The 14,423-nt window shown below is 46.2% G+C and overlaps 1 protein-coding gene across 1 annotated transcript in view; it reads right to left on the reverse strand.

The window, feature by feature from the left end:
- The window catches only part of trabd2b (TraB domain containing 2B), a 90,746-nt gene that overhangs the window by 19,914 nt on the left and 56,409 nt on the right, over positions 1-14,423 (reverse strand). Inside the window, exon 4 of the mRNA XM_029707116.1 lies at positions 7,593-7,767. Coding sequence (XP_029562976.1) covers positions 7,593-7,767 — 175 coding nt within the window. The remainder of the gene's footprint in view (positions 1-7,592; positions 7,768-14,423) is intronic.

A 14,423-nucleotide genomic window follows, 5' to 3' on the forward strand; every position in this document is an offset into this window, starting at 1 on the left:
GCAGGTGGTTAGAGCGTTGGACTAGTAACCGGAAGGTTGCAAAAACGAATCCCCGAACTGACAAGGTAAAAATCTGTCGTTCTGCCCCTGAACAAGGCAGTTATCCCACCGTTCCTAGGCCGTCATTGAAAATAAGAATGTGTTCTTAACTGACTTGCCTAGTTAAATAAAGGTGTAAAAAAAATGTTTCATCGGCCAAATCGGTGTCCAAAAATACAGATTTCCGATTGTTATGAAAACTTGAAATCGGCCCTAATTAATCGGCCATTCCGATTAATCGGTCGACCTCTACTACAGTAACAGTAACAGTAAGAGTAACACTACAGTAACAGTAACACTACAGAGACAGTAACAATAACAGTATTAGTAACAGTAACAGTAACACTACAGTAACAGTAAGAGTAACAGTAACACTACAGCAGTGGTTCCCAAACTTTTTATAGTCCCATACCCCTTCAAACATTCAACCTCCAGCTGCATACCCCCTATAGCACCAGGGTCAGCGCAACTCTCAAATGTTGTTTTTTTGCCATCATTGTAAACCTGCCACACACACTAGTTTTTGAGTTTTTGAGTTTTTGTCACAACCTGGCTCGTGGGAAGTGACAAAGAGCTCTTATAGGACCAGGGCACAAATAATAATAATAATAATAAATAATTTTTGTCTTTATTTAACCATCTTACATATAAAACCTTATTTGTTCATCGAAAATTGTGAATAACTCACCACAGTTTAATGAGAAGGGTGTGCTTGAAAGGATGCTCATAACTCTGCAATGTTGGGTTGTATTGGAGAGAGTCTCAGTCTTAAATCATTTTCCACACACAGTCTGTGCCTGTATTTCATTTTCATGCTAGTGAGGGCCAAGAATCCACTCTCACATAGGCACATGGTTGCAAAGGGCATCATTGTCTTAACAGCGCAATTTGCCAAGGCAGGATACTCTGAGCGCAGTCCAATCCAGAAATCTGGCAGTAGCTTCTGATTAAATTCAATTTTCACAGAACAACTTGTTGCAATTTCAATGAGGCTCTCTTACTCAGAGATCGGTAACTGGACTGGAGGCAGGGCATGAAAGGGATTACTCACTCAGATGCTTCGCTGTATCACATTTGACATTGTCCATAAGCTTGAGTTCATTTGCACACAAAAAATCATACAATGATGGAAAGACCTGTGTGTTGTCTGTGTTAATGTAGACAGAGAAGAGCTCCAACTTCTTAATCATAGCCTCAATTTTGTCCCGCTCATTGAATATAGTTGCGGAGAGTCCCTGTAATCCTAGATTCAGATCATTCAGGCGAGAAAAAAGATCACCCAGATAGGCCAGTCGTGTGAGAAACTCGTCATCATGCAAGCAGTCAGACTAGTGAAAATGATGGTCAGTAAAGAAAACTTTAAGCTCGTCTCTCAATTTAAAAAAATGTGTCAATACTTTGCCCCTTGATAACCAGCGTACTTCTGAATGTTGTAAAAGCGTTACATGGTCGCTGCCCATATCATTGCAAAGTGCAGAAAATACACGAGAGTTCAGGGGCCTTACTTTAACAAAGTTAACCATTTTCACTGCAGTGTCCAAAACGCCTTTCAAGCTGTCAGGCATTCCCTTGGCAGCAAGAGCCTCTCGGTGAAAGCTGCAGTGTATCCAACTGGTGTTGGGAGCAACTGCTTGCACGCGCGTTACCACTCCACTATGTCTCCCTGTCATGGCTTTTCAGCCATCAGTACAGATACCAAAACATTACTACAGATACCACCAAAGTCCATTTGTTGTCACAAAGCTGCCCAGTACTTTAAAAATATCCTCTCCTGTTGTCCTGGTTTCCAGTGGTTTGCATAAGAGCATGTCTTCCTTAATTGACCTCCCTTAAATGTAACGGGGGCTTGCCTGTCCTAGCCGCTCAGTAGCTCACCATATAAGACACTTATAGCCACTTCTTATTAATGGTATCTGATGTCTTACTACTCGAAAGTCGTCTTAATTCTCGCTCAGAAAACTCCTGTGGCTTATTTTTCAAATTGCCATGTTTTGTTTCTAAATGTCTGCGCAAGAGTGAAGGTTTCATTGAGTTGTGAGATTGTACTTTTGCACATATAACACACTGTGGCGGAGGAAAGGCACTACTCCAAATATAAGTGAACCCCAAATCAATGTAGTTCTCATCATATTTCATGTACCTACACTACAGTAACAGTAATAGTAACACTACAGTAACAGTAAGAGTAAAAGTAACACTACAGTAACAGTAACAGTAACAGTAACACTACAGTAACACTACAGTACCACTACAGTAACAGTAACAGTAACAGTAACAGTAACACAACAGTAACAGTAACAGTAACACTACAGTAACAGTAACCGTAACAGTAACAGTAACAGTAACACTACAGTACCAGTAACACTACAGTAACAGTAACACTACAGTAACAGCAACAGTAACACTACAGTAACGTAACAGTAACACTACAGTAACAGTAACACAACAGTAACAGTGACAGTACATAGCAGTAACAGTAACACCACAGTAACAGTAACACTACAGTAACAGTAACACTACAGTAACAGTAACAGTAACACTACAGTAACAGTAACAGTAACAGTACAGTAACCGTAACAGTAACACTACAGTAACAGTAACAGTAACAGTAACACTACAGTAACAGTAACAGTGCAGTAACAGTAACACTACAGTAACAGTACAGTAACAGTAACAGTAACAGTACAGTAACCGTAACAGTAACACTACAGTAACAGTAACACTACAGTAACACTACAGTAACAGTAACACTACAGTAACAGTAACAGTACAGTAACAGTAACAGTACAGTAACCGTAACAGTAACACTACAGTAAAAGTAACACTACAGTAACACTACAGTAACAGTAACACTACAGTAACAGCAACAGTACAGTAACAGTAACACTACAGTAACACTACAGTACCACTACAGTAACAGTAACAGTAACACAACAGTAACAGTAACACTACAGTAACAGTAACACTACAGTAACAGTAACAGTAACACTACAGTAACGGTAACAGTAACACTACAGTAACAGTAACACTACAGTAACAGTAACAGTAACACTACAGTAACAGTACAGTAACAGTAACAGTAACACTACAGTAACAGTAACACTACAGTAACTGTAACAGTAACACTACAGTAACAGTAACACTACAGTAACAGTAACAGTAACACTACAGTAACAGTAACAGTACAGTAACAGTAACACTACAGTAACACTACAGTAACAGTAACAGTAACAGTAACACTACAGTAACAGTAACACTACAGTAACTGTAACAGTAACACTACAGTAACAGTAACACTACAGTAACAGTAACAGTAACACTACAGTAACAGTAACAGTACAGTAACAGTAACACTACAGTAACAATAACAGTACAGTAACAGTAACACTACAGTACCACTACAGTACCAGTAACAGTAACAGTAACAGTAACACAACAGTAACAGTAACACTACAGTAACATTAACCGTAACAGTAACAGTAACACTACAGTAACAGTAACACTACAGTAACTGTAACAGTAACACTACAGTAACAGTAACACTACAGTAACAGTAACAGTAACACTACAGTAACAGTAACACTTCAGTAACAGTAACACTACTTTAACAGTAACAGTAACACAACAGTAACAGTAACACTACAGTAACAGTAACAGTAACAGTACATAACAGTAACAGTAACAGTAACACCCTGGATCATACAGTACAGAACAAAGCACTGGATATATAGAGAGAGGGGGAGGTTCAGACTGTACGAAAAGACAGTCTGTCCTAACATGCTGTTGATAGCATAGCCTCAAGGATTCTTTCCTTTGACTAATAGTGTGATTATTTGGTACCTAGCAGAGCAGCATATACAGTGAATTGCATAAAGTGGAGCAGCAATGCCCACTTTACTATAACACCACTCTCATGCCAGAAATGTTCCCCCCAACAGGGGGCACCAGAGAAATTCAGAGAGTATTTATTTTCTGCTTGTTATGTTATGACTCCATGATCCCCACTTTTCATAAATAAGCTGTGTATGAAAATGAATAATGCCCTTGAGTCGCTATATCTCATTACCCATAGTCAGACACACACCATGTACCATCGGGCTGCTAGAACGTTGGGACTGTGGGGGAGATTTTGGCATGGGGGAGAGGGTGTGGGGGGCGGATGCTGTGGCAAGATGAATGGCCTGCCCAAACCACATTATACACACATTGTATAGTTTAATTACCCCCGGAAAAAGCATGGAACAACACAGGTAACTCTAGAAGGCCTTAACCTGAGCGTCCGCTCTTTTCCTCCTGTTCTTGTTTTCTTTCTGTAGTTTGGACATGGTTCCTGAAGAACGGCATCCAAGGTAAATGCAGCGGGGCCGTTAATAGTTATCGGCCATATGGAAGGAAGGAGCTCTTATAAACAATAGTTCTCCTCCAGCTCTTCTCTACTCTGAGGAGTCTGCAGCTGGGAAGATGGAGAGGGTGCCAGAGAAGACCCTGGATGGATGGGCCAAGACAGACAGACAGCGACAGAGAAAGACAAACAGACAGAGATGAAGCAGAGACAGACAGAGATGAAGAGAGTGGTAGAGAGAGAGAGTCCCGGTCTGTGTTCCCATAGGCCTCCCCAGTACTATGCTCTATGAATGCATCTATAATGTGCTACGCATGTTCATCAGGCATTAGAACACTTCATAAGTAAAGTGGTAGCAGAAGTTGATGTCAGAAGGTGACTGTGGGATGTTTTGATATCAGCTTCTCTGAGAGCTGCTTCAGGCAGAAACCTAGAGGAAACGTAGGTCTCCATGGCCTGGTGCTCGCGTGTATGTACTCCCCGGGTTATCGCCCGGTTACGGCCGCGCTGCAGCCGTTTCCCATCAGCTCACACTACCTGTCAGCCCTCACACACACACACACACACACACACACACACACACACACACACACACACACACACACACACACACACACACACACACACACACACACACACACACACACACACACACACACACACACACACACATACCGGCCTTTCAGCTGAAGGAACGCAGATGAACAGACAGACAGATGGCCCACCCACAGGTGACCTGGCACTCTCCTGTTCACCTCTCAGGCACCCAGCAGAGGTCATCACAGGCCATTCACCATACACCAAACTGTCTACACCAACCCAACCCTATACCTCCCAGTCCACCCTACACCAGTCCTACATCAGAGTCTATACCTCCCAGTCCACCCTACACCAGTCCTACATCAGAGTCTATACCTCCCAGTCCACCCTACACCAGTCCTACATCAGAGTCTATACCTCCCAGTCCACCCTACACCAGCAATACATCAGAGTCTATACCTCCCAGTCCACCCCATACCAGCCCTTCATCAGGGTCGTGTAGAGTATTCCCAAAATGGGAAAATGAAAATGAGTGTTCTTATCGGACATATTGAAGCAGTAAATGTTCTATATGGTCCCGTGCCTACAAACCAAAAAGCACCCTTACTCCCCAACCAGTCCCCCTACTCCCCGACTGAACCCCCTACTCCCCCACTAAACCCCCTACTCCTCCACTAAACCCTACTCCCCCTCTAAACCCCCTACTCCCCCACTGAACCCCCTACTCCCCCACTAAACCCCCTACTCCCCCTCTAAACCCCCTACTCCCCCACTGAACCCCCTACTCCCCAACCAGTCCCCCTACTCCCCCACTGAACCCCCTACTCCCCCACTAAACCCCCTACTCCTCCACTAAACCCCCTACTCCCCCTCTAAACCCCCTACTCCCCCTCTAAACCCCTTACTCCCCCACTAAACCTCCTACTCCCCCACTAAACCTCCTACTCCTCCACTAAACCCCATACTCCTCCACTAAACCCCATACTCCTCCACTAAACCCCATACTCCCCCACTAAACCCCCTACTCCCCCTCTGAATCCCCTACTCCTCCACTAAACCCCCTACTCCCCCACTAAACCCCCTACTCCCCCACTGAATCCCCTACTCCTCCACTAAACCCCCTACTCCCCCACTAAACTCCCTACTCCCCCTCTAAACCCCCTACTCCCCCACTGAACCCCCTACTCCCCCACTGAACCCCCTACTCTCCCACTGAACCCCCTACTCCCCCACTAAACTCCCTACTCCCCCTCTAAACCCCCTACTCTCCCACTAAACCCCCTACTCCTCCAATCAGCTCTGTCTCTCATTCCTTAGCTCTGGCTGGGAGGACTGGTTTTGGTTCACTTGTTATCTGTGGTTCACATGGGTTTCTGTGTTCCCAATGAAAACACATTTTAATAAAGGAAGGATGTATCTTCAGATTCATCAAGCCTTATTTCCTCCACCGGTTCACTGGAATGCTGGCCATGGATTAATTAGATGAAAATTAACTAGTTACTCCTAATACACATACAGTGTATACCCATGCACACACAAACACACACACACACACACGCACACACACACACACACACACACACACACACACACACACACACACACACACACACACACACACACACACACACGCACGCACACACACACGCACACACACACACACACACACACACACACACACACACACACACACACACACACACACACTCACCTCTCCTACAGGACACAGTGCACCATTCAGGAAACATTAGCAGCATTAGCATGGAATGCTAATTGAAACAAACAGCTCATGGTTTCTTCATTTCTGGATTTGGGAGGAACTGCTGGTAATTGGCACTATAGCTGTGTGTGAGTGTGCATGCGCGTACGTTTGCGTCTGTGTGGGTGTGTGTGGGTGTGTGAGTGTATTTTACATATGTTTCCACATGCCAGAGATCTGGGAACCATTGAAGACTATTATTGTCCTGCTCTTTCTCCAGTTTTGCTTTCAAACGTGAATTAGATAAAATTGCCCACCAATTTTTTGCCATAACACACATTAACATTGGTACAAACACTCACTAGACACAAACCTGATATCTCTTTCTCACGTGCTACCACGCACACACACACGCACGCACGCACGCACGCACGCACACACACACACACACACACACACACACACACACACTCACACAAACATGCACGCTCGCAACTGTAACCGTGATAATTCCTTGCCTCCACTGAGATGTGGGGTGTGTAGCACTGTAAGTTCCTCTCCTCAGCTCTACGCTCCATTAGTCTTTACTGGTGGCTGGAGACAGCTGAGGGAGGGCTGAGGTGCAGGGGAGCACTGTGAACATGGCCTCCTGACTTCATCTGTCTCCTCTGCTCTGGCTGACAAAACCCACCTCTGACTGGGCCATAAAGACAGGTCATCTACCATTTACTACTGTCCCCCCATCCACCCTGCCACCACTTCCAGCTCCCTCTGTCCCATCACTAAGCTTCAGAGCTGGTGAAAAATAGACACACAGAGTTTCTGTAAGCACCAGAGATGGGGTCCCATTGAAGTGCCCATAGGCACAGATCTAGGTTCAGATTACAATCCCTAAATCCTCCCCTTAATCTGTAGAGGTGACCATAGATCAGGGTTTCCTGGACTCATGACCTCCCAAACCTCCCCACTTACCTGCACCAAAAGCAAAGAAGAAGGTCTGGGAGGGGTTTCGCTGGATGAGGGCGGAGATGCGGCGTGCCATTCGCTCGTTGCGTTTGTAGATGAGCTCCTGACGGAAGTAGCTGTCAATCTGTAGCGCCGTGGTCCTCTCATGGGCCGGCAGGGAACTATTGATGAAGTGAGGGAGCTGAGAGAGAGAGAGAGAGAGAGAGAGAGAGAGAGAGAGAGAGAGAGAGAGAGAGAGAGGGAAGGGTGAATAGAGAGCGGGAGAGGGAGGGGAAGGGGATAGAAAAGGAAAGAGAGAGGGACAGAGTGAGAGAACAAGGAAAGAGAGAAGGACAGAATGAGAGAAGGAGGGTGTTAGTGATGTCCTGGCACACGTGTGACCGTGTGAGTGTGCAACCTGGCAGGAGAAAGTGTTCCTGACATTTCTGCCAGCGTGTGTAGCATGACAGCCTGATGGAAAATGACTACCTGCTACAGAGAGAGAGAGAGAGAGAGAGAGAGAGAGAGAGAGCGAGAGAGAGAGAGAGAGAGAGAGAGAGAGAGGACTGACTCTACTGATGTGTGTACATGTGTGTTTGCATGCCTACGTGTGTGTAACTGTGTGTTTGTGTTTGTGAGTGTGTGTGTGTGTGTGTGTGTGTGTGTGTGTGTGTGTGTGTGTGTGTGTGTGTGTGTGTGTGTGTGTGTGTGTGTGTGTGTGTGTGTGTGCGTGTGTGTGAGAATGTGTGTGTGAGAATGTGTGTTTAATTGCGGTTTGATTGATTTACAGCCGACAGCGTCCTGGCTGTAGCCAGCTCTTGGCCGGCTCAGAGGGCTAGGCAGGCCGTTAATCTGCAGGGATGATTAGAGGTCCTGGGGGAATGGGAGTGTAGTGGGAGTGTAGTGGGAGGGAGTCTGGCGTATAGAGGGGGGCCTCAAGGGCCACCTTTACAGGGGTAGGCTGAGGATCCTGCTCTGCTCTATTATACAGCTGCACACACACATACACACCAGGGCCAGGCAGCAGACTGCACCTGAGCCCCACTGTACTGCTCTCAGGGAATATCCTGTTCAGTTTCTTACAGCTCTGGGGTCAAAGTGTTTGTTAGGAACAAGTTCCTCTCCACTTCCTAACCAGGGCTACTCTCTCCAGTGGAGATGGAGGGAGCGAGGGGAGAGGGGAAAAGAAGAAAGAGATGGAGAGAGACAGGAAGGGGTTATCAGGAAAACAGGTCAGAGGGTACAGGGGTGTGTGAGGGAATGTGTGTGCGTGCGTGCGTGCGTGCGTGCGTGTGCCTGCGTGTGTGTGCGTGTGTGTGCGTGTGTGTGTGTGTGGTTGTGTTGTCTCTTGTGGCTTTGAAGACTGATTGCCTGGAGGGCTCTAAACTGTGCTGTATGATGTGGACACCTGTAGCTGCTGATCACAGCCTGTGTCTGATTGCAACTAGCTCTCACAGTCTCAAGTCAGAATTAGACATTTATCCATGTTTGTCAAATTTCGAAGTTGTTGCAAACGTCACATTTCAAACTGTTTAAGGTTAAGTTTAGGCATTAACTCTGTATTTTTAAGTTTAGGGTTATGTTTAGGCATTAACTCAGAAATGTTAAGGTTATGCATTAACTCTGAATAGTTAAGGTAAGGGTTAAGGTTTGGGATGGGCTTAAAATGCTGGATTCAAAATGGCAACCTTTGGAACCTTCAGAGGCAGGTGCTTACGCCCATCTGCATCCCACGTCAACAACACCCTAGCAAAACCCAAACCTACTTGAAGGTAACAGAGCTCAATGCTGCCCCTAGTGGCCAGTTTTCCACATCATCTCCCGACGTCCTCAAACATTTGAAGGCTCCCAAGTGGCTCAGCGGTCTAAGGCACTGCATCTCAGTGATAGAGGCGTCACTATAGACCCTGGTTTGATACCGGGCTGTATCACAACCAGCTGTGATCGGGAGTTCCATAGGGCGGCGCACAATTGGCCCAGCGTTGTTAGGGGAGGGGTAAGCCTTCATTGTAAAATAAGATGGATGTTGAATACTGACTTGTATCACGGGTGACCTGGCTGCTGATTGAGCTGCAGCACTAAATGTGATGAAAAGGACTGGACAGCTGCATGAAAAGCACCTAATTACATAGGCTTGTGTGAGTGATGAGCTGTGCTGTTATCATCAATATTCTCTAGCCATTAAAAAATGATGGTCCACAGATCTAATTGAATCTGAACAACCCTTTAACTGTAACAGAATATGGAAAAATATGACCTTGGCATCCCATAATCTGAACCATCAATTTATACATTTTAGGTTTGTTCACAGACTGTATTTAACACCAAGGAAACATTTTACGATGAAATTGGCCTCAACTCCTAAGTGTTCACTGTGTCCCCTAAATCAGGTAGGCACATTCCTTTATATGATGTGGGAGGAGTGCCCTGAATTTAAATGCTTCTGGGGCAAAGTTACAACATCCATTTCGAAGTGGTTGAATATAATGCTATTATGTTACTGAAAGATGATAGCTCCTTGAATCTCTCAATCAATCAATCGCTCTCCGTAGCCGACGTGAGTAAGACCTTTAACAGGTCAACATTCACAGACAGATTACCAGGACGTGTACTCCGAGCATGCGCTGACCAACTGGCAAGTGTCTTCACTGACATTTTCAACCTGTCCCTGACCGAGTCTGTAACACCAACATGTTTCAAGGAAACACCAACATAACCTGTCTTAGTGACTACTGACCCGTAGCACTCACATCTGTAGTCATGAAGTGCTTTGAAAGGCTGGTCATGGCTCACATCAACACCATTATCCCAGAAACCCTAGGCCCACCCTAATTTGCATACCGCCCCAACAGATCCACAGATGACGCAATCTCTATTGCACTCCACACTGCCCTTTCCCACCTGGACAAAAAGAACACCTACGTGAGAATGCAATTCATTGACTACAGCTCAACGTTCAACACCATAGTGCCCTCAAAGCTCATCACTAAGCTAAGGACTCTGGGACTAAACACCTCCCTCTGCAACTGGACCCTTGACTTCCTGACGGGCCGCCCCCAGGTGGTAAGGGTAGGGAGCAACACATCTACCACGCTGATCCTCAACACCGGGGCCCCTCAGGGGTGCGTGCTCAGTCCCCTTCTGTTCTCCCTGTTCACCCATGACTGCATGGCCAAGCACAATTCCAACACCATCATTAAGTTTGCCGACGACACAACAGAGGTAGGCCTGATCACCGACAACGATGAGACAACCTATAGGGAGGAGGTCAGAGACCTGGCAGTGTGGTGCCAGGATAACAACCTCTCCCTCAATGTGATCAAGACAAAGATGACCGTGGACTACAGGAAAAGGAGGGCCGAGCATGCCCCCATTCACATCGACAGGGCAGTAGTGGAGCAGGTTGAGAGCTTCAAGTTCCTTGGTATCCACATCACCAACGACCTGTCATGGTCCAAACACACCAAGACAGTCATGAAGAGGGCACGACAACGCCTATTCCCCCTCAGGAGACTGAAAAGATTTGGCATGGATCCTCAGATACTCAAAAAGTTCTACCTCTGTACCATCGAGAGCATCCTGAATGGTTGCATCACCACTTGGTATGGCAACTGCTCAGCCTCTGACCGCAAGGCACTACAGAGGGTAGTGCATACGGCCCAGTACATCACTGGGGCCAAGCTTCGTGCTATCAGGACCTCTATACCAGGCGGTGTCAGAGGAAGGCTCTAAAAATGGACTCCAGCCACCCTAGTCATAGACTGTTTCCCTTGCTACCACACAGCAAGCGGTACCGGAACGCCAATTTCCCTCATTAAAATGCAAATCAATTTATAACATTTTTTACATGTGTTTCTCGGGATTTTTTGGTTGTTATTCTGTCTCTCACTGTTCAAATAAACCTACCATTAAAATTATAGACTGATAATTTCTTTGTCAGTAGGCAAATGTACAAAATCAGCAGAGGATGAAATACTTTTTCCCCTCACTGTATATATACTGCTCAAAAAAATAAAGGGAACACTTAAACCACACATCCTAGATCTGAATGAAAGAAATAATCTTATTAAATACTTTTTTCTTTACATAGTTGAATGTGCTGACAATAAAATCACACAAAAATAATCAATGGAAATCCAATTTATCAACCCATGGAGGTCTGGATTTGGAGTCACACTCAAAATTAAAGTGGAAAACCACACTACAGGCTGATCCAACTTTGATGTAATGTCCTTAAAACAAGTCAAAATGAGGCTCAGTAGTTTGTGTGGCCTCCACGTGCCTGTATGACCTCCCTACAACGCCTGGGCATGCTCCTGATGAGGTGGCGGATGGTCTCCTGAGGGATCTCCTCCCAGACCTGGACTAAAGCATCCGCCAACTCCTGGACAGTCTGTGGTGCAACGTGGCATTGGTGGATGGAGCGAGACATGATGTCCCAGATGTGCTCAATTGGATTCAGGTCTGGGGAACGGGCGGGCCAGTCCATAGCATCAATGCCTTCCTCTTGCAGGAACTGCTGACACACTCCAGCCACATGAGATCTAGCATTGTCTTGCATTAGGAGGAACCCAGGGCCAACCGCACCAGCATATGGTCTCACAAGGGGTCTGAGGATCTCATCTCGGTACCTAATGGCAGTCAGGCTACCTCTGGCGAGCACATGGAGGGCTGTGCGGCCCCCCCAAAGAAATGCCACCCCACACCATGACTGACCCACCACCAAACCGGTCATGCTGGAGGATGTTGCAAGCAGCAGAACGTTCTCCACGGCGTCTCCAGACTCTGTCACGTCTGTCACCTGCTCAGTGTGAACCTGCTTTCATCTGTGAAGAGCACAGGGCGCCAGTGGCGAATTTGCCAATCTTGGTGTTCTCTGGCAAATGCCAAACGTCCTGCACGGTGTTGGGCTGTAAGCACAACCCCCACCTGTGGACGTCGGGCCCTCATACCACCCTCATGGAGTCTGTTTCTGACCGTTTGAGCAGACACATGCACTTTTGCGGCCTGCTGGAGTTCATTTTGCAGGGCTCTGGCAGTGCTTCTCCTGCTCCTCCTTGCACAAAGGCGGAGGTAGCGGTCCTGCTGCTGGGTTGTTGCCCTCCTACGGCCTCCTCCACGTCTCCTGATGTACTGGCCTGTCTCCTGGTAGCGCCTCCATGCTCTGGACACTACGCTGACAGACACAGCAAACCTTCTTGCCACAGCTCGCATTGATGTGCCATCCTGGATGAGCTGCACTACCTGAGCCACTTGTGTGGGTTGTAGACTCCGTCTCATGCTACCACTAGAGTGAAAGCACCGCCAGCATTCAAAAGTGACCAAAACATCAGCCAGGAAGCATGGGAACTGAGAAGTGGTCTGTGGTCCCCACCTGCAGAACCACTCCTTTATTGGGGGTGTCTTGCTAATTGCCTATAATTTCCACCTGTTGTCTATTCCATTTGCACAACAGCATGTGAAATTTATTGTCAATCAGTGTTGCTTCGTAAGTGGACAGTTTGATTTCACAGAAGTGTGATTGACTTGGAGTTACATTGTGTTGTTTAAGTGTTCCCTTTAGTTTTTTGAGCAGTGTATATAACCTTGCTACTGTTATTTTGTGTTGCTCTTTAATTCTTTGTTATTATTCTTTTTTCTTACTTTTTCATTTTTATTTGTACTTATTTATTGTTTACTTCAGTTTATTTAGTAAATAGTTTCTTAAAACATATTTTTTCTTAAAACTACATTGTTGGTTAAGGGCTTGTAAGTAAGCATTTTACTATAAGGTTTACACCTGTTGTATTCAGCGCATGTGACAAATACAATTTGATTTGATTTAGATTTTTGATTAGATTTTTTGGCAGGCAGCACTGAGACAGGTTAGGGGAATGGGATGGGGGTTGGGGTGGAGACAGGTTAGGGGAATGGGATGGGGGTTGGGGTGGAGACAGGTTAGGGGAATAGGATGGGGGTTGGGGGTGGAGACAGGTTAGGGGAATGGGATGGGGGGTCGGGGGTTGAGACAGGTTAGGGGAATGGGATGGGGGTTGCGGTGGAGACAGGTTAGGGGAATAGGATGGGGGTTGGGGGTGGAGACAGTTTAGGGGAATGGGATGGGGGGTCGGGGGTTGAGACAGGTTAGGGGAATAGGATGGGGGTTGGTGGTGGAGACAGGTTAGGGGAATGGGATGGGGGGTCGGGGGTTGAGACAGGTTAGGGGAATGGGATGGGGGTTGGTGGTGGAGACAGGTTAGGGGAATGGGATGGGGGTTGGTGGTGGAGACAGGTTAGGGGAATGGGATGGGGGGTCGGGGGTTGAGACAGGTTAGGGGAATGGGATGGGGGTTGCGGTGGATACAGGTTGGGGGAATGGGATGTGGTTGGTAGTGGAGACAGTTTGGGGGAATGGGATGGGGGGTCGGGGGTGGAGACCCAATTTTTATTTAGCTTTTTTTCCTGTTTATACTGAAGTAATGAATACTTCAACTTTAAAATATGATAAAAATGATCAAGGCTTTGTAGTTATGCACTTATTGTAATGTTCTATTTTTTATTTTATATTTCTTCTTCTGAGTGGCAGTCCACAGGTACAATGTATGAAATAATGAATTGAAAATATATGGAATATGAAATTATATAAATGTCAATATTGTGCCTGTAACCACCCCCAATGACAAAATTAAAATTATCTCACGTGCTCCCCAAAACACTCTCATCCCTCTCTCCCTCATCTCACAGTCTCTCTCATCTCCTCTTTTTGTCTCTCTCTCTCTCTCATCTCCTCTTTTTGTCTCTCTCTCTCTCTCTCTCTCCTCTTTTTGTCTCTCTCTCTCTCTCTCTCCTCTCCTCTTTTTGTCTCTCTCTCTCTCGTCT

This window comes from Salmo trutta, chromosome 22 (assembly GCF_901001165.1).
Source record: "Salmo trutta chromosome 22, fSalTru1.1, whole genome shotgun sequence".
Taxonomy (NCBI): Eukaryota; Metazoa; Chordata; class Actinopteri; order Salmoniformes; family Salmonidae; genus Salmo; species Salmo trutta.